We start from the raw sequence: 27,852 nt of genomic DNA on the forward strand, positions 1-27,852 counted from the left end.
GAAATGTTTTGAAAACGCGCGCAGTTTTCTTTGATATTATAACCTCACTCGGTTAGAATTTCTAAATTATTGGCAACGTGTTTACCTCAATTGCGCTGATGTCGTTTTTTCTGATAAAGTTGCATCGTCGATCATCGCTATAACTCGAGTTCACCTCGTCGACATCAAACAGTTCGCAGCATTTAAAACCCGGGCTATATCCGGCCCCTTTACACAAAGCCCGCACTGCGCATTCGTATGCGCACTGCCTGGGTGTTAGGTCAAACAGGAGGTGTATTCTCAAACTTGCCACGGGGCATTGGTTAAATCGAAACACGTTGAAGTCCGCTTCTTCTAAACCATTGCATTCCACTTCAGTCGTATTAAAGACCGTTGCTATGAAAGTCGCTGTCAAAACCCTCATCATGATGTTCATTTTTGTATTAGAGGTAATTTTCGAATACTATTGTAGTACTTGTCAGTGTTTACTAAATCCAATAAATAATTAAACAAAAATCTTATCCGCGTTCAAAGTTCTTAATGTTATATTCCAATAACTGCTCTAACTGTTCAGTTTCAATAATCGCGCTCAGTTACCCAATGCTATCTGAGAACAACTGAACGAAAGTATCACGTACGTTTGTACCCTTTAAAACTGCATTTTAGCTGTTGACAGATAATCGAAGCCCAAAAAGTACATATTAAATATCGAGTACTAGTACTAGTTGGGTAACAAAACAACGTATTATTGTAATGTCCTTTTAAATGAAATATCTTATGAATAATCACAATACATATAATTAAGTGTAAGTATTTGTTTTCATGGAAAAACAATATATATTTTCTTAACTATCGCGACAGTTACCCATTCGAGAGATAATGGTAACGGTATCACCAAAATATTTATTCTTTAAAATGTTAAGCTATAAAGCATGTTTTTGCAATTATTGCAATTGTGTAATATTCCAGCACTGTGGTGTTCATAAAGAAAGATCGACGTTTCTGCTATTGGCTTTCCTCCTAAAAGTTCACAAACCAATTAATAGATGTGTACTATTTGATGGAAGATGTAAATCTTTGTACTATTTGATTGAATATATGAATACTGTCTCTACACGCATGGGAACTAATTAAAACATGGGATTGATAACAACCTTTGCGATGTTGTATACATAATGTATAGGATAATAATGAAGCTGGTATAAATTAGAACATTGTTTATGTATATTGGTGATGTATTGGGTACAATAAAGTGCAGCTACTAAATCAACATTATTTCATAATTTGCATTTTTACAAAACATTGTGTCAGTGAATAAGTAAGACTTTACACATTTTTTATTTCGGTTCAACTTTCAATTAAATAAATAACTGTATAAACAAAAGAATTATATTTCTCAAAAATGTTTGAACTAAAAGTGCCTACTTGAAAGTTGCGCAAGGAAACCCACATTAGAGCCTTACAGAATATTCTGAGCAGATCAGATATATTTTGTTTTGCCCGAACAGTTGCTACATGTTAATGATCAGCAAAGTAAAATTGTAGTACCGAAAATTCATTTTCACTCTGTTTTCAGACCAGTAACATTAAATGATGGGCCAGACAATGTTCAATGTGTTAATATCAGATAAGTTACATTGATTAATATGTTGTATTTCATAAAAATGTATTGTGTTACCATTCAGACCAGAAAAGTGTTCTACCTGTGAAGAAGAGACTTGTAAATGTGTTCACTATCTGGACCCGGTTACTAGAAATTGTAACGGAATGTAACGCTTACAGCCTGTAACCGTTTGACGAAATTAAATTTATATGACAAGCTTATCGAGCATTTGAACATTTATCAAGCATTTGTTACACCAAAATACATGTGACATGTTTAACAGTAAATCAAATAAAATTGATTGAAAAGTTAGCGACCTTCAACTTTAGACTAAAAACAGTATGCTATCAGCTGATGGTCAGAACATAAGCAATATATTATTAGCCAAATAAGATGTTATCAGTATGACACATGTAATCAATCAGACGAGTTGCAAAGCATTTCTGACAATATCAAATGCAAACAGGTGTCAGGCAAAACCAGTTGGATATTTTCGACCAGATCAGTTTGAATATATATTTATATCATTTGGTTGGCAAGTAACTTCCGGCATATCATTTTTAACATGTAATCGGTCATAACATGAGGCCAATTTGTTGCAGAAACCCGTTGTAACGAAAAACTAAGCTTTATTTAATTATATGAATAACACGCTTTAAAATATGGTATAATAATATGAACACTAGTAGGTAACAAATTATTTGTAACGAGAGAGATAAAAGCAAATTATTCATTTTCAGTTGAAATTATGTTTATGAGGTTCAAACTACATTGACGTAATGAAAATCCATTTTTAATGAATCTTTCCATTCTTGAGTATTGCAACTGATGCTATTCTCTGAAAAGTAGGTGTTCGTGAGGCGAGTCATGGAACAAATGATTCACTGCTGAACGAAATTCACAATTAATTCATAAACTGACCTTTGGGAATTGAATTTTGAAAAATAAACGTCCGACATAACGGAAGCGACTGCATACAATTATTAATGTAAGCATATTTAAAAGCATGAATACATCGTCATTATTCTCTACGTCGTACATACTAAGTCATGCAGTATTTCAAAAGGTAAATGAAAAATCAAATGAATCCTTTATATAGTATATGCCTTCCAATATTGTGGTACTTGATTTTATTTTGTTGAATACATATGTTTGTTGAACATCTACAAAAAGCACAAGCACCATACCCCCACCATCACTACCACCATCACCACCATCACCACCATCACCTCCATACTACATTCATCACCACCAGCATCACCACCTCTACCATCATCAGAAACACAAATACTACAACCTTCACCACGACTACCACATTAATCAACACCATCCCCATCACTACCATCATCGTATTTACATAATTCACAAAAAATAAAACAACAGCACCAACACAACCACTATCACAACCACCACATACAATAACAAATAGAAACACTACAACACAAAGAACAGCACATACATGAAGCAAAAGGAACAACCAACGACAACTTCATCAACAGCAACACTATAACAACACTTTATGCTTCACCACAAAGAAACAAAACAGCAACAACAAAACAGTTAACACCTACTACTTATGCTACAACTAATGTATAACCACCACCACCTCAGTCAACACTACCATCATTACCACCACCATCACCACCACCATCATAACCACCAAAACCACCATCACCACAACCATCATTATCACAACCAGCATCACTATTACCACCATCACCACAACGACCACCACAATCACAATATCATCATCACCATCATCCCCACCACCGTCACTACCACCACCACCTTCACAACAACCATCACCATCATCAACACCGCCATCACCACAACGATCAGTATCACCATCACCACCATCATTATCAATTCCACAATCACCATCAACATTTTGATCACATCCTACACCAACACCACCATAGTATTTACACAATGAACAACAAAACAGAAAAAAACATCATCAGCACCAACAGTATCACCACCACCACCGGCAAAAATGGCTACAATTACTACCAATAATACCAATAGATGAAGAAAAAGAAGAAGATGAAATAGGCGAGGAAGAACAAGAAGAACATGAAGAATAAGGAGAAAAATAATGCAATTGTATGAATGATGGATCTTGTAATATATTACAAGAACATTCAAGTCATCTAAATAGTAAACTAGTTAAATAAACATGGAACTGATTGATTTAGTCTACACTCTGCTATTTTCGCAGGTTCGAAAGTAGTAAATTTTCCATTGGACATTTGTTGAGAGAGATTGACCAATATTATTTTTTTTTCAAACAAGTGAGCTGCAAATTTGGACACAATAGTCGTATTTCTGTCGTCGTTGTCTTTTTGTTGTTCAAATTCTCCGAACATAGCGCAGCTGTGCCTTACTGGATCAAACTGACTGTCCGGTCGCGTATGGCGGTGCGATGTAACAAGTACAGATTTACCCGCATGTGCTGATACTTGGAATATTAGAGACTTAGAGACTGAACCGATCCGATGAATCGACATTGTAATGAACTTGACAGTCTTGCGGACTTAAACTTACAAAACACCGTTGACAGTACATTTGTTTATATATATTTGGCATGTTTTCGTGATTGTCTTGTTTTCCTTACTGTATTAAACAAACTGAACAAACATGATTTAGATGAAATATTTAAACAAGCCATTATGGTTTCTTAAACTCGTCAAGGTGACCCAGTGCTTTTTCTGTACTGAGTATTAAGCTGTATTTTACGTGGTTACCTTGAGGGGAGGTTCCATAAATTTGGAGATGCAGAGTTTCAAGGGTTTATGTTGTGGGTTTGCCTGAATCCGGATATATCTGGACGGGCCCTTTGCAGCTGATCTCCATGTGGCTAGGCTAGATCTGTTCATAATTTCCTGTGCTTGGTAAAGCTCTTGGGTCAGTCCAAATTGAATTGATATAGGCGCTACAATGGATTAAAATGTATGACTTATACTTGTCAATTATATATTGACGTTTATTGAAGGATAACAGATACATTTAAACAATATTGCAGCCATATTTATGCTAAAAGTCGACAATCACGAAACATATAACTTAGTCTAAATTTATGTTAAGATTTCGGAAAAATAAATAGTTATTTCGAAAAATGACTTGGCAAAAACCTCGAAAACATATACGTTTCAATTGAAAGTCTAAATATCTCGATAAGGATATTGTTCTGTAACATCTTATTTCTAATACAATACTTAGATGTCAGATGCAATACAGAATCATATCATTTGAACAAAACAACACCGATGTACAGAAGAATTTCCAGTGTTTTTGACTTTGCTAGCGAAGACCACAATGAACAGACGGAGGGTTTTTATTAATCTGACATCTTACAGAATACTCACTTTTACTTGGTAAAGCCAAGTTTTCTGACCTTGTATTATTCCATTACGTTGATGCTGGGGAAAGAATGGTTCTCAGTAAGGTGAACTCGTAAAACTGCTACTTACTTACTAAATGCTTTGCATGGATCGTGCCTAGGCTCAGACAACTACTTAGGTCATTCGTATGTTAAAGGTTGTGTGACATTTTTCCATAAATAAACTACTAAATGATGTAACCTAGATTTTCATTCCAATGCTCTGAGGACATTTTAGTTGTATTATTTCATTATTGGATCATAGTTTACATTAAAGCTAGGCCGGAATACATAATGCTTTTTAGGGGCATCTCAACTTAACTTTCAGACACATTTTTGTTGGTGGAGTCTATTGTTTTCTGATTCCAAAATGATGTAAATTTAAACATAGTGGTATAACTCACTAGTTTAAAGTATTTTGATGTAAATTTTATCAACGCAAAAAGCCGGAGACTTTAGAAATTTCATATATTTAAGTAATGAAAGAGCTTTATGAATAGGGCCCAGACGGTCTAGTTCTTTGTAACATCTAGATATACGAATAAAACAGTATTCCAAAGAGAACAATAAAGTAAAAATGATTGTATCAACGGCATTGCGGATACAGCAGCTATTTACTTTAAGAGCTCGTCTTTTTACGTAGAGGAATCGAAACGTTGCACTTGCTTTCATAACTACAGTTAACCATAAGACGTTCTTTGATAATCCAAATATAGTTTTCGAATGAAGAAGATACAATTAATGAACCATCACAAGCTGTGTTTAGACTGGACTGCGATTCGCCAAATAGTAAAAGGAACGTATTATTTGTATCAACCAAACAATGGCTGCCCATTATTCAGGCACGGTTTTCGTACTGGAGATGTTTCCTGATATTTATATGGAAAAACCTCAGTGTAAAACGATAATATATTGCTAACAACTGCCTTGACATTTCTATGACATACATGTATTTATTTCATATGTCAATGAAGACGACGAAACAATAAATCCATCCGAAAAAACACCCGCAAAATGTGCATGACTTTGCCTCAAACATCAACTAAATGGTTGCTGTGATATCGATATGATCAGTGCTGTTTAATATACATTTTCCCGGGTAAATGTTTGATCATTAAAATATATGATTTAATGTTGTTTAAACACCTTTTCTAAGTAGTTTTGTAATGAATTTACAAAAAAATTGTAATACCCTGAAACTTCGGATAACTCTGCTTCAACAACAACTACAACCTATTGCTGCCTTAATCTACTTGCTGAAAATTAACATAATGTACACGATAAAAATAATATATCAAACACTGTCATTTGCTGCAGTTTGAGTATTTGGGTAAATGAGCCGCGTTCTAGAAAACCTGGGCTTAATCTTATTCCGTAAAGTGTCGCCCCAGATTAGCATGTGCAGTAAGCTGAGTTGATTATTTATATAAACTACATGTACGCCAACGTACAATAATTAAACATAAGAAAACTATGCTTTCATCAAGACGAAATTCTTCTTGCTCGTGTACACACACCACAGTTATTGGCAAACATCTGCCACTAAACATTTAAACGTAGAGATGGCAACGAATACCGATTTTGGTATTCGAATATTCGGTCATCTTTCCGAACGAATATTCGGATATTCGGTCAACATCTGTTGGAAACAAATCAACAAAATCAACTATGTTTACCGTACCATTACTCCATGAATTTTATTTCGTTTTTACCGGAAGTTCACTGGAAGTGACTGAATATTGACACAGCGTTGATGTCGCTTATTCGAAGTTGATTTTGTTGATTATTTGTAATTGTAAAAATTGAATGACAAAAGCTGTTTTTAAACTTTTAGTATTGTAAATCAACAATAGAACGAGAAACATAATATTTACATGACGACAAAACAATTACATGACAAACAGATCTAGAAATAATTTAAGCTGAACTTAAACGTATTATTTACATAGCGAACCCATTCAAACAAACACAAATTAATAATATACGGACAAAACACCAACGATAGATACTGAAACAAGATGCCACAACACACTTTGAACCTGTTTAACAGTAAGTCTTTTACCGTTGCACATGTGATGCGTTCACTTTCGGAAGCAGACACTTTCTTAGGCGTACTCATAAACGATGAGATTGACGACTGTTTCTTAGATTCCCCAGCATCATTCGAAGATACAGAAGATAGATGTGTGTTATTCACATGATTGAGAAGTTTGGACGTACACGTTGCCGACTTCTTATCGGATGATCTCGTGAAATACTTCCAAGCATCGGAAGGTGTAGATGGCATTTTGATTCGATAGAGATTTACTTTATTCGTGTAGCAATTATACTATGTTCAATTAAATAAGGGCGAAATACCAAAAACATTTCTTTAAGCAAAGTACCTGATTAAATATTGAGTAATTAATTAAAGCTTGGACTATGCGATACGCAAATACCTATAAGAGGTTGAGCAAATTATTGTCTAAAAGCCTTTTTGATTGGACAACTTGAGATGTAACCATACGATACTCATTTACTCAATTTAATTAGAGATACAAAACATTTTCGATTGGATAACGCGATTTACGTTAATCAAAAATCCTTTTGCACAGATTCGTATTTGTGTTTTACACCAAGTCGGCCTTCCTTTACTCATTTAGTCTTTGGTCATTTTAAATGTAAATCGAGTCATTAGATCAAGTGAGGGTCGGTGTTTTAATTGCCGACGCGATTTGCACCTATCATACTTTTGACACAAAGTGACTGTCTTTGGTCAATTTAAGTTTCATAAAGGTAGGCAATTAGCGGGATTCATGACAGATATACAGTCATCACCATAGCGACGCATTATCGCACCTACCGGAATAAACACTGTGACACGAGGAACAACTTTTTATAACTTTGTTGAAGCAAATTTCACGAATACAAAGTCTTTGAAATAACTCGATTTTTTTTTCTACGAAATATTCGATTCGGAAAATAGTATTCGAATATTCGGTTCCGGACCGAATATTCGAATATTCGTTGACATCCCTATTTAAAAGGGAAGTCGCAATAGTTTATAACTCCCATATGTAATATTATGCACTATTTATATAAATAGTCGATCGTTTTTAACGCACTAATATGTTATGTTATTTGTTGTAAGTATCTGCAAACATTTGGCACATACAGTTCAAAGTATTGCAATTAAATGCTACAAATTCATTGTAAGGTTACACAAAATGTAAACACGGAAAAAGAAATTCAAATAATGCTTGTCATACAAATCAGTTGATTTTCTTATTGATTATCTTATGTCTTGACTTTGAGGTAAAACATTAACTAAAATGGCTAGATACTCGACATAACTGGACATAGTGATGTAAATAATGCCCCATATAAAATACGCAATGCAATAGTTTCTGAAGACTTGTGGATAAAGCCGTAATAGACCATTCATGGGTGCGTTGGTTTGCTGAGGACAGCAGTCGAAAACATATGCATAATTCATTTCCTTAACATTTGTATACGTAATTACCAACCATATGACGCCATACCACGCATTAAATATTAGTTTTAAAACAACCATAAACTGCCGCCGAGCTTCATTTATATAATCAATGAATAAGCTCGATGGAATTCCGCTTTACCATGAGACACACAATGCCAGAACGTCAGTTATGTAGTCACTATTAACTACTTCTGAGGCAGACGGTTCAATTAGTTTACAATCATTCAGGACGCTTTTTACTTGTTACTTTGACAGTCGATTTTGTTTGACAATATTATTTTTAAAAACCCAAACACTAACGCTCACATTGCTTTGATCTAAATATGCAACATCACGGTTTTAGTGAATGTGTCCCAGCACACAAATACAATGCTCTTATTGACGAGGCGTTATGTTTTACCTAGACTTTACAAAGGTTATAAAGTGTATTTATTAGAGATCAATGTCATGCAAATGTTATTTAATACGAATCCGCTGATGGTATGTCAATTCGATTAACGTACAATTTATGATAACGCATCGTATTGTAATATTAAGAACATTGAAAATGAAGACAATGCCTATAGAGAAAACGTTCAGCAACGATCAATATATTTGCCTTTTGTGGATATTTGCGTATTTTACAAGTAATGTACTTTGATAGATTGAACGGAAAATACATGCCATGGTTTGACTTTACACAACAAAGCGACTGGTACTTGTAATAGAAAGAAAGGTTGTGCAAATAACACCTAACAGGTTCAATTCATTTTGTGATAAAAACGGATGCTGTTATGGCAGGTCCATATTATTAACTTTGTTTACAATTGGTAAACGCAGTCGACAATACTGTATTGATATGCACGCGGAATGACCTCAAATGAAATATGAATGTTTGCATTAAAATAGGAACGCTCACATTAAATGATTAATAAATATGATCTGTACCCACACTATTATATACAATTTCTGTTTAATTTTTCTGTCGAAGTGATTATGAAGCTTTGAGCGTTTGTACTGCAAGCGTAACATTTAAGTTCAATTATGTTTTGATGTGATAATGAACCTTTGGGAGTTCGTACCGCCAGCGTAACATTTTCTGTTTATTTTTTGCTGTCGAAGTGATTATGAAACTTTTAGAGTTATACTTCCAGCGTTATATTTAAGTTGAATTATTTGTTGATGCTATAATGAACCTTTGTGAGTTTGTACCGCCAGCGTAACATTTAAGTTGAATTAGTTGTTGATGATATAATGAACCTTTGGGAGTTTGTACCGCCAGCGTAACATTTTCTGTTTAATTTTTCTGTCGAAGTGATAATGAAACTTTGAGCGTGTACCGTCAGCGTAACATTTAAGTTAAATAATGTTTTGATGTGATAATGAACCTTGGAAGTTTGTACTTCCAGCGCAACATTTTAAGTTGAAGTGCATGATGATGTGATAATGAACCTTTGAGAGTTTTTTTCCGCCAGCGTAACATTTTAGTTTATTTTTTCGTCGAAGTGATTACGAAACTTTGAGAGTTTGTACTGCAAGCGTAACATTTAAGTTGAATTATGTTTTGATGTGATAATGAATCTTGGGGAGTTTGAACCACCACCGTAACATTTTGAGTTTAATTTTCCTGTCTGAATGTAAGTAGGATATTACTGCCAGCATAACATTTGTGTACTTTCTTATAAAAAGTGAAAATAAATTGGGTTCATTTTTAAGAAATTTCCTTGAAAATGGCCATTTAAAAGGGATTCAGTGGAAAATCCCTTTATAAAATATACTGCTTTACTTGCAATGAAAGCAACACACGAGAATACAATACTAGTTTGAAACAAATCTTAACACTTTCTTATAGCCTTTCGCGAGAAAATATTACATGTAATCTTGTGTTGACATAATAAATATAACGTACCACATGATTCGTGTGTTTTAATTACATTTTAGAGCTACTGCGTCAGCCGCTACCGTCTATGATACAAGCATACATTACAAATCAATTTACAGATGGATAATTTAGTGTTATTCTAAGATAATGGTCGCATAACCCAACAAATATTTGAATCAGAATCAGAAATACCACAGTTGACAGAAGTAAAAACAAAATGAAAATGGCAAACAAAGAAGAGCAATATAATTTGAAATAATATCATATAAATCGTATTCCCGCGTTCAATATTAAGAGCAAAGTGAATACAATTAATTTAGAATCGAAAAGCGAGCCAGATTTGTATTGAGCTTTGAGCTTTGAAATACGCATTTCATGAAACACATACCTGGCTCCAATTTCAGCTATGAGATTAGCTCTGCCATCGAAGCTTTTGATATGCACCATATTATGCGGCGTTAAGTTTGATATATTTAGAAAAATAGAAAGCAAAAATACCACCAATTAAAACAGACCTGAAAGCCTTTGATTGACGATACATATAGCGTCGCTCGTTCGATTCATTAAGAGCAATATGAAGCAAAAAGTATTCAAAATAAGACTTGACTAAATTGAAATACACTTTTATACACCTCATTCACGCGAGATCAGCGTTCTGTATTGAGAACAATCAAACAATTTATGCAAAGCGCCAATGAGGCTCCATTTAATACTGAATAGTTTGTCACACTTTTTTGGGCGCTATCGTATCTGCAAATAAATGATTCAATCAAACTACCGTATCCGTTTTTCAATTATAAATGTAAATAGTTTCCATTATTCGTTTAGAAGATAATAAACCCATACCAATAAAAATCCTTAATGTCATCTAAAATGTACAGTCCGTGACGCTGACAGTCAGTTAATGTCACACAAAAAATGTGAATTTTGGTAACCTCAACATTCATGTATCTTTCGAGACCTCGTAAAAAGGTACCTTAACTTATGTAAACAACATCGGCCTCATATTTTTAACTCTCATCAGAAGCAGATCGATGTTTTGAAAGTCTATTCTTTGCATATTAATTCGGTTATTTTATAATTAATAATATTGCTTTCTATTTTGTTCATTAACAATGCATAAACTTACATGTTAATATTGATACGACCCATGCATTTTGACTGAATTATGCTCTTCTGTTACGGAAATCTAAAGAATTATCAATACTGTTTTTCTTAACATAAACTGTATTGATTTCACATCAGTCCAATACTCAAATTACGCATGTTTCAGTCTTTAAGGAGGCGTTTTAACTTAGTAAAGCCTCGGGCATATCGTATTTAATCTTTCGAATTTAACGGTTACACTAGGCTCTGTGTTTTGTTGTTGTTTTTATTTGTTTATTTACATCGTTAGCAGATACATTTATTATATGCGGCACTGAAAGACATCCGCTCGTGTATTATAGGAGGGAAGTGTGTTAATCGTGCGGCAAACGTATCCTCAAGGAACGCAGTTAGCCACAATAATAGTGTCAAACGGATTCGGAACGGACAATCCGAAACCGAAAATTTTTGTAAAACATAGTTGTATGACCATAGAGCGCCGGCGATCTCCTAAAAAATGTGCACATACTTGCCAACATATTTCCTTCAGATTAATACATACGTCGCACTTTAATCGGATACAGTGCGAGCAGAAAGTCGCAGCAACCTACGACGCTTACTATCTCATACAAAAGCGATGCTTCTCAACAATAATGCTATTTTGCAACTCCAACTATAATCTGGGTACCGTTTTACTAACAATACTTAAGTTTTGCGTAAGTATTGGCGTAAGTTGACAAGTTACGAATAACGTACGCATTTCGTAAGTGCGTTTTACTAACATTGCGTAAGTTTGACATCGTACGTAAGTGAAAAAAATGATCGTAACTCTCCAACTTGGAGGTGACATGTAAACAAACAACAACAACTCTGACGGTTAAACTATACTATTTTTACTTTGTTGTTTTATGTAACCCATCTGCTTTCGTAAGTGTGTTGTCACCTAGTGTCGTCTGCACTTGTTTAAGTTGTAACTTGTCACAATGGATGCGGTAACGCTTAATGAGAAGAAAAGAGAAAAAAGGAAATTGAATTGGACAAAAATAGAAACGGAGGTGTTAGCAGCTGCTTACATCGAGCAGCATGCGTTGATAAACGGCAATTTTTCATCGACGTTGTCTGGAAAAGATAAGGATCTTGCGTGGGAAAAAATTGCAGAAAAGTGAGTATCATCTAGCGCACTATTATATTTTCTTTGAAACTTAACAATGAACACAATTTTAGATTAGAAAAAAACACAACGTGACATGTGCTTACTGTAGTTTAAACGCTCAAAAACACCATAATAATTTATTATGCTCCCCCCCATTTTTTTTTGGGGGGGGGGGAGCATATAGTCGCCGCTTCGTCTGTCCGTGCTCGTGTCCGTCCGTCCGTGCACAATTTTTGTCCGGGCTATTTCTCAGCAATTAATGACCGGAATTCAATTAAACTTTATGGGAAGCTTCACTACCAAGAGGAGATGTGCATATTATCAGCCGGTTCTGGTCGGATGATTTTTCACAGAGTTATGGCCGTTTGAAATTTTCCATAAACTGTACATATAGTGCAATTCTTGTCCCCCAACAACTAGACGTTTCCTTTTATCTGAATATATAGTGCAATATTGTGACAAAAAAACTTTGGGGATCATAACCCGTCTCCGACGGCTTCTTGTTAAATAAGGATATAGCTTATTAAAATGTCACTAAACATGCTAGACGTATGTAAACATAATCTCATGCAGAATAAACGCACTGGGAGCAGAAGAAAGAACAGTGGAAGAGATCCGGAAAAAGATTTCCGACACGAAAACAAAACTGAGAAAGAAAGAAAGACAACGGCGCCTATCAATGAAACAAACGGGAGGGGGGCCAGCAATCACACTGGAGAAGTGGGAGGAGAAAGTAAATGCATTTGTATTCACGACTATACCAAGAGAAAGCTATATCAAAGCATATCTCCATTTGATGAGTGACCTTAGAATATTGTTTTTTTATTCATAACCAATGATATCAAATGTAAATTACTGTATCTGACTGATAGCTGTGATGAAATTAATTATGTAATGCAGTGTATCATTAAAGTCAAATCAATAATACTCCTACCGTAGAAATCTAAAAAATACTTGCTTGATTAATTAATAGGGTTCATAAGTGTCTTTTCATATAATTTAGAATTAAAGTGTTTTGTACTCTTTTGTACGCGTAAAAAAGTTGTGTTTTACTTCCGCTAACATCACCAAAAATAAAAAAGTAGGTTTTCGTAACTTTCATTGAACTTTTGTTTGACTTTTACACGTTGTGTTCCACTAACAAGGTAAGTCCATTGACAAAAGTCTTCAAAACATCAATGCAAACATCATTTAATATAATTCTAAGATGGCACAATCATTATATCGATAAAATATTCCAGTTAAACAAATGTAACCAAAAACTGATTTTTTGTCTGTAAACTTGACTTCAAATGGCAAAACAAGTTAAGGGTCGGTAAAAAAGTTCGTGTCTGTCGGGTTAGCGGAAACATACAACTTCTTTAGGCCTAAGTTTGATGCAAATTATATTGTTGATTACCGTACAGTTAGATCTAATTTCTTATAGATGATAGAGGTTATTGGCGAAGAGTCGATTGTGGGGTTCGGTGGTGTGGACACGTTTGCTGTGCAACGTGAGTAACATACCTTATTGCAATGATCAAATAAAAAAGTAATCTTTACTTACTGTCATTAGCTATATTATTTACCATACCGTTCCACTAAAACAGTCGCCGTTGTGACAGTTAATGACACCCCGCTGCCGGTATGACTAGATAACGAAAACAGTACTGTTTTCGCAAAAACAGTAAAAATTACTGCTATCCCCGCTGCTAACGCTAAATGTACTTGTGCTTCTAATCTTCATTGTTTTGAAAGGCACTTGAGTTGAAGAAACATTTTGTCTGTTTTCAATAATGACAGGAACACAACAGCCGATGATTGCAGAGCAACATGGTCAATCATGCAGTACGATGTGTGTGGAGCCCACTGTAGCTTTAGAACCCCAGGTGGTAGGAGGAGTCGCAACTCCAAACCAAAAAACAAAAATGTATGTGCAGTGCGTTATAACAAATTCTTTTTATTTCATCTATTTGTTAACAACAGTGTGTATTCAGCAAAGCATCTAAAACATATAAATAATGTGACAAAACACTACTAAAATATGCTATTAGTATAAATACGATACATTCAGTAATGTTAAACTGAAACAAGATAACCAATTAATTTGGAATACATTTCAACAGTATAATACATATTATTAATATCCACATAATCCCTGTAATAAAAATGTAATTATTGCCAATCAACATAAGGTGTGTTTTATGCCCTACTTCGAAGACGAGGGGGTATATTGTTTTGCACATGTTCCGTCGGACCGTCCGTCCACCAAGTGGTTTCCGGATGATAACTCAAGAACGCTTACGCCTAGGATCATGAAACTTCATAGGTACATTGATCATGATTGGCAGATGACCCATATTGATTTTCAGGTCACTAGGTCAAAGTTCAAGGTCACAGTGACTTAAAGCAGTAAATGGTTTCCGGATGATAACTGAAGAACGCTTAAGCCTGGGATCAGGAAAGTTCATAGGGACATTGGTCATGACTGACAGATGACCCCTATTGATTTTCAGTACTCTAGGTCAAAGGTCACAGTGACTTGAAACAGTAAAATGGTTTCCGGATGATAACTCACGAATGCTAAGGGTTAGGATCAGGAAAGTTCATGGTGACGTTGGTCATGACCGACAGATGACCCCTATTGATTTTCAGGACTCTAGGTCAAAGTTCAAGGTCACAGTGACCTGAAACAACAACAATTGACAGTCCATTCTGGGGGCATGTGTGTTTTACAAACAGCCCTTGTTTTATTCCAATTATTATAACAATCGTCTAACAAATTATTTCAATGTATGTTAATTTGAATTATTACAGGAGTCCAAGCACGAAAAACAAAAGGCGGAAGACAAGTGAAGATGGTAATATTTCAAGAAATAAACTGTTGACTTATGTTAATTTATTTAAATTTCGCAGTCATGTTGTTTTCTATTGGTATTGTAACGACTAGCCCAATTAACAATGGGCGAGTCGTTATGAGGCGAGTTGTTAATGGGGCGAGTCGTTACCTATTCCTACCTTTGTTAAAGTCCATTTTGCCTGAATTTCTTTCTATTACTAAAAATAAACCTTTTTTTTCAGATGACCATGAAGATGTCTTGCAACTTTTGAGACAGCAAAATGAGACACTCGATGCAATTTTATTAGAGCAAAGAAGAACCAGAGAACTTCTTGCAAAACTGTTTTCATTTCCGCTTAATGAACAATAAATAATCATTGTTTAAAGTCACACACCTTGAAATGAAATACATGGCATAGTAAGTATAAGGATAAATGAGAAACATATTTGATCTATGCCAATAAGAATATATCTGGTGGTTACAAGGTAGACATCTGTCTCTTTTGCGCTTTAAAACTTAAAAAAATAATTGCGTTTGTCGAAATGTATGTATATGTATAGAAATCCTACTTTTGGTTTTTAAATTAAAAAAAACAATAAATAACTTGCTAACAAGGCTAGAGATTTTATGACAATTTTGCACATTTTGAAATTGCATCTATATGTATTTATTAACATGTACTTCATTTCAAGGTGTGTGGCTTTAAACATTTATTCATGATGTTTGTTTTTGATACAATTAAAAGTTTTGTTTGGAAAAAAATCACCTAGTGAAGTACAATAAATGGAAAATATTATAAATCAAATGACAATTTTAGCAGCAAATTGCTATAAATGAAATGTACTAAATATGGTGTGAAATTAATAAGGTTATTACAATTCTCTGCAATTTTTAACAACTATCAAAAAATATTGTGTCATTGTTAGAACTACTTCTTATATTTTAACACTAAATATCACCTAGTATCACATAGTAATAAAACAATACTCTAGTAGTGAAATGAACAAAACAAAACATTAAACAGTTCAGTATGCTATTGAGAATCAATTCATTACTGATTGAGCGATTTCCCTGAAAAAGGTATTCTATATTAAATTAATATAGAATCCCTTTTTAGTGAAATCTCTCAATCAGTAAGGCCCGTGCACGCAACGCATTCAGGTCAGGGTTTTCCAGTGGCAGTTGTACATTGTCATCATCATCTTCTACGTCAATGTCATCAATGTCAAGGAAACCATCACTCAGACACAGATTGTGCAGCTTGGCACATACAGTCACAACCAGAGCTATCTTCTGAGGCGAAAATTGTAGATAGCCTCCAGTTTTGTGAAGACACCTACAACAAATATACCATACTATATATTAACTGGAAGAAAACACGTGGATATACCATTATATCATTATTGGCCTGCTTTCATTGGAGATATAAAGTACAGTAAAGTACAATGTACTTTCTCTTACAGTTTCATCAGAAAGAGTTGCAAAACAAGTTATGTTTCTGTCCAAGAAAGGTATTAGCATATTGAGTCTTTCACACGACACATCATAATATGGTTAATACCCATAACAAGTATTATTAAAATCTGTACATGTATAACAAAGTTATTGAGCAAACGCGAAACTATTGCAATTTTTCGCACATGCATACACAACAACACACAAACACACGAACACATATGTTCAATTTTGTGACCCCTGGGGCAGGGTCAAATTTGACCCCAGAGATAAAATTTGAACAAATTTGGTAGAGGACTATTAGATGTCACTACATACCAAATTTGATAGCCCTAGGCCGGATGGTTATGAACAAGAAATTTTTTGACGTTTTCACAAAATAGGCCTTATTTAAGCATATGTTCAATTTTGTGACCCCCCGGGGCAGGGTCAAATTTGACCCCAGGGGCATAATTTGAACAAATTTGAAAGAGGTTCACCCCAGGAACATTCCTGAGAAATTTCATCAGAATTGGACCAGTAGTTTAGGAGATGTTTAAAGGAAAAGTAAACGCACTGACACACGCACAACGGACAAAGGACCATGACATAAGCCCCGCTGGCCTTTGGCCAGTGGAGCTAAAAATCAAATCTATTTGTTATAACATTAATAACCTAAAACGTGACTTCAACAGTCCAAACGCCCTCTCTACTACCATCCTCGAACGACTGTGGGCCAAGTTGAACGCGATCTCAGCTCTGCTCATTGGATTCAGCTACCAGCATATTAAAAAAAAACAATGTATATATAGATATAGTCGAGCTAAAAAGGTTATTGAAAAACATTGAACATTACTGGACTGGTAAATACGATATGAATCACCGTTGAATAGGAAATAAGAGAAATTGTTTTTTTCAACAAAAGGAATGTTTGTACACAAAAGTACATTGTATTATTGCTCACTCTCATAAATACATTTTATATCATGATTATTAACAATCTTTATACAAGATTATCTAACTAAACAATTACCATAAGTACTTTATTTTATGCTTTCCGGTGGTTTATAGAGAAATATCAGTGAATTAAAACTGATTGTTTCACTGTTTCAAACAGTGAAAATTAACTGAAAATTATCGATAATTTTCACTGTTTACTTTTTTGACGAAATGACATCATTATCCCAGCAAAATTCTTTAGTTTAACTCTTTAACAATGTATATAAACTGTAATCAAAAGCATTAAATAAAAGGAAAATTTATTGGATTCGGTTAAATATCGATTTTAATTCACTCGTGAAAATATTATTTTCTATGATCACTCGTGAATTAAAATCGATAATGCACAGAATGCAACAAATATCCTCTGGCTCTTTAACATACATGTTTATGTACATTAATGGTTTGTCAATGATGATGAAAAATTACCTTTGGAGTAAGAAGATATGGTTTCAGTCCATAGCCGGAGTCTCCTAGTAGCCATCCTTTGCTTCCATCCACCAGCCAGTCCTTCAAGCTACAGTTGTCAAAGATTACACTGTCATGTGTGGATCCCGGCCACTTTGCCACAATGTTAGTGAATCTACAAAAAAAGTTTTCAGCTTTTCTTTTCAAACACATAAAATCAGAAAACATGAATCATAAAGGGTATGTACACTGTAGTGTTGTGTTCGAATGAGCAGAGATTAGCAGAGTAAAGGATTAACAAAAATAAATTGTTGCGTTGCTTTATAATCTCACTTAAGATTTAAAATTTGTTTTGTCTCTTGACATGATATTATATGCATTATAATTCAAATAATTTACAAAAGTGAAACATTTATTTTAAGTTTCATGTTATTCCACAAAATAGTTACTGAGAAACATCTCCTGTCAGAAAAGTGATACAGACAGATAAACAGTAGAACAGACAAACAACACCAAAGCAACATCCCTCCACCTTTGGAGATAATCATTAGATATGCTTTTTTGTCAGTTCTTTCACAAACTTATACAAAGAGAAAAAGAGTAACCTCATGTTTGCATCTACAACAGCTTGTACATTAATGGAATGGTATCCTTTCCGACACACATATATGTCTTCTCTCTCCCTTGGGGCTAACATGGCGATGTTTGTGCAATCCACTGCTCCAATCACATTTGGAATTCCGGCTATACCAAAAAATTTTTGTTTCACTTGGACCAGTTCTCTCTCCGATGTAGGGAATACCACAGTATTCAAGCGGCGGTCTAAAGCTTTTAGCACCTTCAACAAAACATAAAGTGATAACTCTTTGATGGAATGTTCAGTAATTTATTTACCAATTGACATTACACTTAATTTAGCTACATAATAAAAATTGTTCCTTTTAAATATTAATTGTTTAAAAGCAGTGAACAGATTGACTTATGCAAAGCATCTGAAGGGCCTTTAAGCCACAATGTCGTACAAATTAAAATTTGATCATACATTCTGTTAACATCTCAGACAAACATGTTTATCAGCCTCACTGAATCTCTTTCCGAAACTCTAATAATATTCTCTAAAAAATGTACATAACTTATAAATATTTCATTTGGTCTGACACTTAACATGTTATGAGCTATGTTGATGAATGACTTGATGAGACCATAAGTTATATAGCACATGTTTACGATAAAACTATGTGAAAATATATATAGCAACATGGAAAACAAGATGAAGCAGCTGAGGAATAGATAAAATTTAAAAACAAGAACTCCGCGAGTCGGATGTTTCACCAATGAGTATATTTTCAAACGATGGGTGATAACTAAAAAATGGGACCACCCAGAGTTATGGTTCCTTGTCACTACTCTTCCTCTCATTGAGCTGTATCACTGTAAAAAGTTTTAATTTGATATCTTCAATACTTTATTAGTTATGCGCCGGAAACAATTTATGACAGACGGACGGACAGACAAGACGATGGAGAAGTGATCCATTTATGTCGCATCTACTTAATAATAAAAGGCGACACAAAAATGTGTGAAGTGTTAAGGGAGCTATTGAGTACGCAGAACATATTTTTAAACTATGTGTTACTGCAAAACATATATATTTTCCATGTCGAAAAAGCAATTTTGATTTTAAATATGTTCAACTATTGTACCTGCCAAATACTCTTACAAACTGAACTTCTTGAGACACCGTGAGTCATGCCACCTTCACTGTAGAACTCAGATTTGGCTAGAAATTGAAGTGTTATCAGCAACTGAAAAAAATAACAGATAGTGATATACTTTGAAAAAAATAAGAGTTCAGGAACTTTGTTAGTAAGCAAGCCTGTGACGAGCTTACTAAGGAATTTCCTGGATGAGTTTAATAAACTATGGTTTGAAATGACAATGAGTGTCAGATTTTTTTTATGCTTCAAATGAACAAATTAAATTATCTCTAAGACAAAATGACATTGCTGGACAATACAATTAATGTATGATTATACGGATATAGTAGGGTTTTATACTTAATATATTTAAAAACATATCTGAACAATACCAATTCAATTGCTGTACACAGAATCAAACCATACTGCAGTAATTCCATTTCATTGTGAAATCGTCTTCGTTGGATGCCACAACAAGCTACATTATTAACATGCCATTATCTGATAAAATAACCTTACTGCATTTTGTAAAATTGATCAAAGAGATCAATATCTTTTCAACAAGGTTATATACCAAACTCTGGCATATTCCATAGGTAACTTGTCAAAGAATGTTTTCCAAACAAAGGGGGATGAGATTCACTATTCGGATACAGATTTCGGATGAAAATCCTTTTCACAGTAATACATATGTAGTTCCCCATATCCAGTTAATATTGCGTTCTACAAACTCAGTAACACTCGAAAATGAATCATAGATGTTACAAAATAAAAGAATACTTGTGTATTTTAATAGCGTTATCAGTTCCAAAAAGGGCAACCGCATTATTTAATTTTCATAAAAAGTTGACAATGTCAAGGACGCAAGCGCTATTGACACGTACTTTTCTGAATGCGGCAAACTGTCACTCTAACAAGTTGTCATTTCAAATGATACAACAAAATCAAAATATGTTAATCTATATTACCTTCGTCATTGACGACAATGGGTGACTTCTGTTACATTGCGGCGATATGTCGTCCTTAATTAATTCATGGGTGTCCAGTCATTACACCCCCTGGACGTTACACCCCTGGTCATTACACCCTCTAAGCCTGGACATTACACCCACCAAGATATTGATTAGATTAGAAAGGTGTAATCAACTTATGAACCACTAATTGGATTTGTCGTGTAAGATGACACTGATGAGATTAATGGTTGCTCAAATTATTAAATTGAGCAGCCATCATTTAAAACATTAATTTTTATTTCACCAGAATGACTGTAACAATATGCATCTAAATATGACAGTCTATACTTTCGCTGTATTTCTTGCTCTGTCAGAACATTTAGATAGTTTGGTCGATCTCTAAAAATCCTTGGATTTCTCCTTCGAGCGTTCCTTCTCGGAAATAACGCGGCCATATTTACGAAAATACTGAATGCTTACGCATGCTTTTTTTGTTCGTAAAGTTGCGTTAAAACTTACGTAAAACTTACGTACGCATTTTTTAGTAAAACGCATTTGCGCAAAAATTTCAAACGTACGCAAGGAATTACGAAATTCGTAGACATACGCTAGCGTAACTCTGTTAGTAAAACGGTCCCCCGGTGTATAAGTCATACATATAGGTGTTTGCACAGATAACGTGTTCAGATGGGTTCAGATGAGCATGTCATCTAACATGTCTGGAGGGTTAAGGATTCCGCATGGTATGTTATGTATAGGTTAAGTCAGTGGGGACCTAATGAGATCGGTAATATTCGGGCGATGACGCCATATTACGATTGGAGATCTCAGTCAAAGTCCGGAAAAAGTACTTACACCACGAAATAAATGAGTGCGTTTTAATTTAAGAACTAAAAACCCGAACAAAATGTGTGTGTTTTTATTTTAGAACTTAATGTGTTCATCTCCTTAAGATTTATAAACGTTAACATTATTAATTTATTTGTTTGAAAAAAAAATATGTTCGCTCCTGACGTCACTGCTGTTGACATTTTGTTGCAAACTTAAAGTGTGTAAAAGACCAGGCGGTTTTCAAACACAAGAAAGTATGTGATACCGATAGTGTTGTGGTGAAGTGCAGCTGTATGCATTGATTGCATTGGCCGTTGATGAACTTAAAATTGCATTATTTATCTTTAATTATATCAATATTAGGCCAAATTTGATAAATCAGAGTGTATGACTGTCGCTTTAAATAGGAAACTGGAAAACAAAATAGATGTGATATGCACATATATACTGGAATCCATTGCGTGATAATAAATGGGGAAAGGCATACGCAAAGTGTATTTTCCTGAGATAGAAAAGGTGGAAATTCCGGAAATTCATTTATTATGTATACAACAACAACAACAACAACATTTATTTCGGCAATTAAGCTACAAATAAGCTTCTAGCCTACAATTAGATAAAGCAAATGGTAATTCTTCAGGTAAAGATTGCTGTGATTGTTAGTTGAATACAGAGGAAGAAAGATATTAGTAATACAGGTCAAAGATCGTGAATGCAATGTTAGTGCTTGATGGTCATTAAATATTTATTTGTTAACATAAACATAATATACCGAAATCGCTTTTTGGTATATTGAGAAAACTATTTAGAATATATAAATATTACAATAGTGCATGCTTTTGGCATAATGAGAAAAACTATTTTTACTATCGATATAGTAAAACCAATATTTCACATATACAATGCAGTATTAATGGTACCAATATTTCACATATACAGCATAGTATAAATGGTACATGTTATCGATGAAAAATGTTGACTAATGTGCATATATATACATTAACATAGTAAAACTAGTATATCACATACACTCTCAACAAATAAAATGATGTATGTTATCGATGCGAAAAGTTGAATAATGTACATATATACAGACAATTAGTTAAGTCAATTAGTAATTCAATTTTCATTGACGTTTGAAGCAATGATAATTATTTATTTTTTTGTCAGAAAGTTACATGCTTACGAGTTCTTCTCTTAGTCTACTTGCATCGTAAATATATTTTGCAATTTGAAGAAGTTCCCATTTATTTGTAGTTGACATGAGCGATTTAAATTTGGTTAATGTTGGCCATCTACAGTAATATGATTTGAAGTATTTTCTTCTTAGATGTGAGTATAGTGGGCATGTTAACATGAAGTGATATTCGTTTTCTATTAAATTTGTACAACATATTTTGTATTTTCGTTCTGCTCTCTCTATATTATAGTAACGTCCTTGTTCAATTTCTAGATTATGCGATGATAGTCTGAATTGACTTAGTGCTATTCTATATTTATTTTGTTTGATTATGTGCAAATACGGTTCAAATTCAAATTTGGTTTTAAACATACAATATGTGCTAAGTCTGCCAGATTGATTAATGTTACTTAACCAATTTTGTTTAAATTGATCTAATATTCTAATTTTTATGCTCTCTAATGATATAGTAATACGTTCTTGATTAATCCATAAATTTGTTAACCCTAATTGTTCTAACATTTCTTTTATTTGTGACGCCCAATTGTTTTTGTTATAATTGATTCCGTTGTCGGCGTCGTTTTTCAATAGGAGATAAACTTGTTTTAGAATACTATTTTCATTTAAATTTAAGATTTTTATCCAATATCGGAACATAATAATTTTTCTGTGTTCATGCATCGGGATCCTACCTAGTTCTCCGTATAATCCTACAAGATTGGTTGATGTTTTTACACACAATAATTTGCGTAATAATTTTGAATGTATTAGTTCTATGTCTTTTGCCATATGATTACCCCAAACTTCAGCAGAATAATTGAGAATTGGGGATATTAATACATCAAATAATTTGAGTTTCTCTTTTAATTTAAATTCATATTGATTGAACACGGAAAATAATTTATGCATAGCTTTTGATGCGTGTTCTGAGATGTTCTTTTGAGTTCTGTTCCAGTTTCCGTTTTTAAAGAAATTGACCCCTAAGTATTTAAAGGAATTGACAATTTCGAGCTTTTCGTTGTTTAAGAAGAAATCTATATTCGTATATCTGGTGCTTCTTTCAAATATCATGATTTTTGTTTTTAAGGTGTTTATCTTTAATTTCCATGTATTGCAGTATATTTCAATGTCCTTTAGCATAGATTGTAACGCGGCGGGTGAAGTCGCAAATAAAACTTGATCGTCTGCATAGAGTATTAGAAATAACTTTATTTCATTGATGGAAAATACATTGTCGATATTCGAATTGATATTGTTTAATATATCGTTCACGAACATCATAAACAGTAGCGATGAGCCGCAGTCACCTTGTTTTACTCCTTGGTGTGAGTATAGGATATCCGATAGCTCATTATTGTTTTTCACTACAGATCTGACCGTGGAATACATCGCTTTAATAGCATTAATAATTTTCGTGCTTATATTTTGTGAAGTGAGTTTTTGCCATAAGAATGGAAGATTGATTTTATCGTAGCATTTTTCATAATCGATAAAGGCACTATATAATTTATGTCCACTATGAATGACTTTTGCTATTATAGCTTGTAATAGGAAAATGCAGTCAGTAGTGCTTTTTCCTTTTTGGTAACCAAACTGATTTTTAATTATAGTTTCGTTTTTTTCTGTCCATTTTGTAAGTCGGTTGAAAATAATTTGCGAATATATCTTGGCAAGAATGTTGTTTAATGTTATACCTCTATAGTTTTTTGCTGAATTCGGGTCACCCCCTTTAAATATTGGTACAATGTAACCTAGTCCCCAGCTTTCTGGATACTCGGCGTTGTTGAACAATTTGTTATAAAGTGTGTAGAGGTACGGAGATATGATATCAAATGCGTTTTTTATAAGTTCTGCTGATATTTCATCTGGTCCACACGCTTTGTTGTTTTGTTGTTTAAACACTGCTTGATGTATTTCATTTAAGGTTATTTCGCAGTCTAAATCTGCATCGTTAATTAATGTATTTTCTGCATTTTCGTTATTAAAATTTTCATTTGTGGGTTGCGTTTCCCCTAATAGATTATTGAAATGTTCAAATAGGTCCGTTATCTGCAGATTGTTTTTCTTTTTCTTTTTATTTGTGTAGCTTTGTTTAACTGTCTTCCAAAATTTTCTAGGCTGGGATTTAGCAATATTTTCGAGTTTTTTGCCTTGGTTGATTTTATAAAGATATTTGGCTCTATTTCTAATTTTATTATACATAGTTCTCCGTTGTGAAAAATGAATTCTGTTTTCGTCTGATTTACAACGGTTGAATACATTTCGTGCATTATTGAATTCGCGTTTCGATTCATGACACTCTTTGTTAAACCACGGTGGTTTTTGCTGTGTACTGCGATTATGTGAATTCAGATTACCCCCTTTAAACGATTTACTAAAAACTCGCGTTGCTTGCTCATGCATGAAGTTCGTGAGCAGATTTACCTGATCGACCGTACCCATGCTATTTAAATCACGAAGTTTATGTAAATTTGCATTTAATGATTCTCGATAGACGTGAATTAAATCTTGGTTAAATATTAATTTCGTTTCCGTTACATTTTTCGCATTATTATCTTGAACAGTATCTAATATGCGATTTTTAAATTTTAATGACAAATACAATGCAGCATGATCTGAAAAGTTATTCCAATTTAGAACTTTAAAGTCATTGAGAATATGAGTATGTTCTATATTAATAAGTAAGTAGTCTGTGACGCTGAGACCTCGTGTTGATAAGAAAGTATATTGTCCCGTTTTATCGTTTTTAAATCGTCCGTTCGCTATAATGTGACCTGTAGATTTGCATAGTGAAATCAATTTTTGTCCGTAGTTATCTATAATGCGATCAGCGTTAAGGCGAACGCTTAGATGGTCAACATTTTTGTTATCCTGCACGTGGTCTCCCGTCACATTTAAGTATATATCATTGCTAATAATATCTGATAAATTTCCAGTCCTAGCATTGAAATCACCAACAATACATGTGGCCCCAAGTGGCCCATAATGTTCTATACCTTTTTCGATTTCCTCGAAAAAATCGAAGTCATGGCCTATTAACACTTTCGAGGTAACTGGTGGAATATAACATAAACAAATGAATACATCTTGGTCGGTAGTTAATATTTCACTGCTTATCTTTATCCATATTATGCCATTTTTATTGTGTTCAATAACTGATATTTTATTATTTAGTTTTTTTATGAAAATAAACGCTAAGGCCGCCGCTATAACGACCTTTCTTTGTTCCGTGACTTTTGTTTCCGAAAAGATGGAAAGAGATGTATTCATTTATTTCTAGGTTAACACTCAGTTTTGAGTGTGTCCATGTTTCAGAGAGTAAAATCAAGTCATGTTCTGCAATAAAGTTTAAAAAATCGTCATCATTAATTTTTCTTACTAGTCCATTCACGTTCCAAACGAGAGTTCTTAGTTCCTCCTTTTGGTCCTAGCAAGTAACTTCACGGAATTGGTCGCTGCTGTTGTTGCGCACCATAAGTCGGGAGCCAGCCCACGTGACTTGCTTCCCGGCTGATTTTTCCCGATTGAATACGTCGTTCAGTTGCCGCCGCTTGTTTAGGACTGCCTTGGTTTGCTGAATGCCTATGCCAAGGCCTGCATTCCTTAGGACGTCGTATTTCGATGTTGCCGTTGTTCTGACCAGTTCTCGTTGTGAATAGTAGTGAAACTTGGCAACGATGGGTCTCGATTTTCCATGTGTAGGTTTTCCGAGTCTGTGAGCACGATCCAGAACGATATCGTCTGTTAACTGCAGACGCTCTGATATAACTTGTATGACTTTTTGTTGGCAATTTTCCTGTTCTGATTCACTGAGGCCATAAAATAACAGGGTTTCGCGCATGCTTCTGCTTTCTAAATCGTTCGTTTTTGCCTCTAATTCGTCCGTTTTGGTTTTAATGTCTGATAAAGCGGTTTTGATGTCTGAGTACTGATTAGTGATTACTTTTATTTCAGAACTGGTTTCCTTTATTTTATTTTTGGTGTCTTCAATTTCGCTACTGGCGAATTGCACTGCGTTTTCGAAGTCGGACATTTTCACGTCTTTTGCTTTAGAATCATTTTCTAATTTTTCAACGCGCGCATTTATTTTGTCAACAAGCTTCTCGAGTTTGTCTAATTTTGAAACAGATAGCTTGATGCTTTTTATATCTTGCATTATTTCCGCTGCCCATGGTGGTGGTGTCGTTGGTGGTGGTGGTGGTGGTGAAGGCAAGTAGTATTGGTTCTCAGTACGGACCTGGTTTGAGACGTTTGTGGGAATAGGTTGGCGGTGTGGTGTCATAAACTGTAGATGAGGTGCATAGTACTGACCGTTGTATGACTGTGTAACTGGTGGTACTACATATGGTGCTGCCGCTACTGTACACGGTTGCATTTCAGCTGCTGTTGGTGAGCTTTCAGCCATAACCTGCCACTTTTCAGGTTGATCACTCTCGGAGTTTGGAGAGGCCTCTTGTTTCGTTCGCTTTTTACCACCCTTGTTTTGTCCCTTCTTCGGCTGATCCTGATCCTGTTTGGATTGTCCTTTTTTTGTCATGGGTTAACGTAAATATTTACATTAGTGTTTATCAATAAAGGTTGCCCGAGGAGCACGGATTTCTTGTTTGATCTAAAGTTCTTAAGTCGAGTTTACACTGTTTTCGTAGGCTACCCGAGGAGCACGGATTTCTTGCTTGATCTTATGTTCTTAACTCGATTTTATCCGGTTTTCAAGTGGTGCACGATTTTTATAAATTTTTTCACAATCCTTTGTATATTTATTTATGATTTCCCGCCTAAATTTTTCGATATAATACACTTTGTTTTCCTTATAAAACGAAAATTACCGTGATCGTTTTGCTTCCTTAATATCCTTTGTTATAATTGATCACACTTGTTGTTGATGTATATCATGTTTTAAATGTTCATATGTCCGCGAGCAATAATTTTATTTATTTTAAATCTCCAGAGGAAAACAAACACAGCCATCTTTAACGGAAGCGGAAGTTATATACA

At 34.3% G+C, this 27,852-nt stretch overlaps 2 protein-coding genes across 7 annotated transcripts; one reads left to right on the forward strand and one right to left on the reverse strand.

The window, feature by feature from the left end:
* The first annotated feature begins 12,989 nt into the window (after nt 1-12,989).
* On the forward strand, nt 12,990-16,266 carry LOC127854202 (uncharacterized). Its single transcript, XM_052389239.1, has 5 exons — nt 12,990-13,269; nt 13,963-14,029; nt 14,319-14,445; nt 15,333-15,376; nt 15,597-16,266. Exons 1-5 carry the CDS (start codon nt 13,216-13,218, stop codon nt 15,722-15,724), a joined length of 420 nt encoding a protein of 139 aa, XP_052245199.1. The 5' UTR covers nt 12,990-13,215; the 3' UTR covers nt 15,725-16,266.
* Nucleotides 16,267-16,374: 108 nt separating this feature from the next.
* On the reverse strand, nt 16,375-20,925 carry LOC127854198 (putative nuclease HARBI1). 6 transcript variants are annotated; one of them, XM_052389234.1, is made up of 7 exons: nt 20,496-20,741; nt 20,413-20,459; nt 19,900-20,001; nt 18,802-19,034; nt 18,218-18,371; nt 17,465-17,565; nt 16,375-16,691 (listed from the first exon to the last, which is right to left on the reverse strand). In XM_052389234.1, exons 3-7 carry the CDS (start codon nt 19,945-19,947, stop codon nt 16,469-16,471), a joined length of 759 nt encoding a protein of 252 aa, XP_052245194.1. In that variant the 5' UTR covers nt 19,948-20,001; nt 20,413-20,459; nt 20,496-20,741; the 3' UTR covers nt 16,375-16,468. The 6 variants fall into 6 exon arrangements, with proteins under 6 accessions (XP_052245194.1, XP_052245191.1, XP_052245192.1 ...); XM_052389231.1 differs by lacking the exons at nt 20,413-20,459; nt 20,496-20,741 and adding an exon at nt 20,862-20,925; XM_052389232.1 differs by having other exon boundaries at nt 18,218-18,305; nt 20,286-20,745.
* Nucleotides 20,926-27,852: the final 6,927 nt, after the last annotated feature.

This window comes from Dreissena polymorpha, chromosome 12, assembly GCF_020536995.1.
Source record: "Dreissena polymorpha isolate Duluth1 chromosome 12, UMN_Dpol_1.0, whole genome shotgun sequence".
In the NCBI taxonomy this organism is placed as follows: Eukaryota; Metazoa; Mollusca; class Bivalvia; order Myida; family Dreissenidae; genus Dreissena; species Dreissena polymorpha.

Excerpts from the sequence above, each read along its gene's own strand:
- LOC127854202 (XM_052389239.1), top strand. The coding sequence starts at position 13,216 with ATGAAACAAACGGGAGGGGGGCCAGCAATCACACTGGAGAAGTGGGAG. Across the intron at positions 13,270-13,962 it reads TGGAGAAGTGGGAGGAGAAA|ATGATAGAGGTTATTGGCGA; the intron begins GTAAATGCATTT and ends AATTTCTTATAG. Across the intron at positions 14,030-14,318 it reads GGACACGTTTGCTGTGCAAC|GAACACAACAGCCGATGATT; the intron begins GTGAGTAACATA and ends CAATAATGACAG.
- LOC127854198 (XM_052389230.1), bottom strand. The coding sequence starts at position 20,333 with ATGGAATTACTGCAGTATGGTTTGATTCTGTGTACAGCAATTGAATTG. Across the intron at positions 20,002-20,285 it reads TGTGTACAGCAATTGAATTG|TTGCTGATAACACTTCAATT; the intron begins GTATTGTTCAGA and ends TATTTTTTTCAG. Across the intron at positions 16,692-17,464 it reads CTGTTGAAGTCACGTTTTAG|GTGTCTTCACAAAACTGGAG; the intron begins GTTATTAATGTT and ends TATTTGTTGTAG.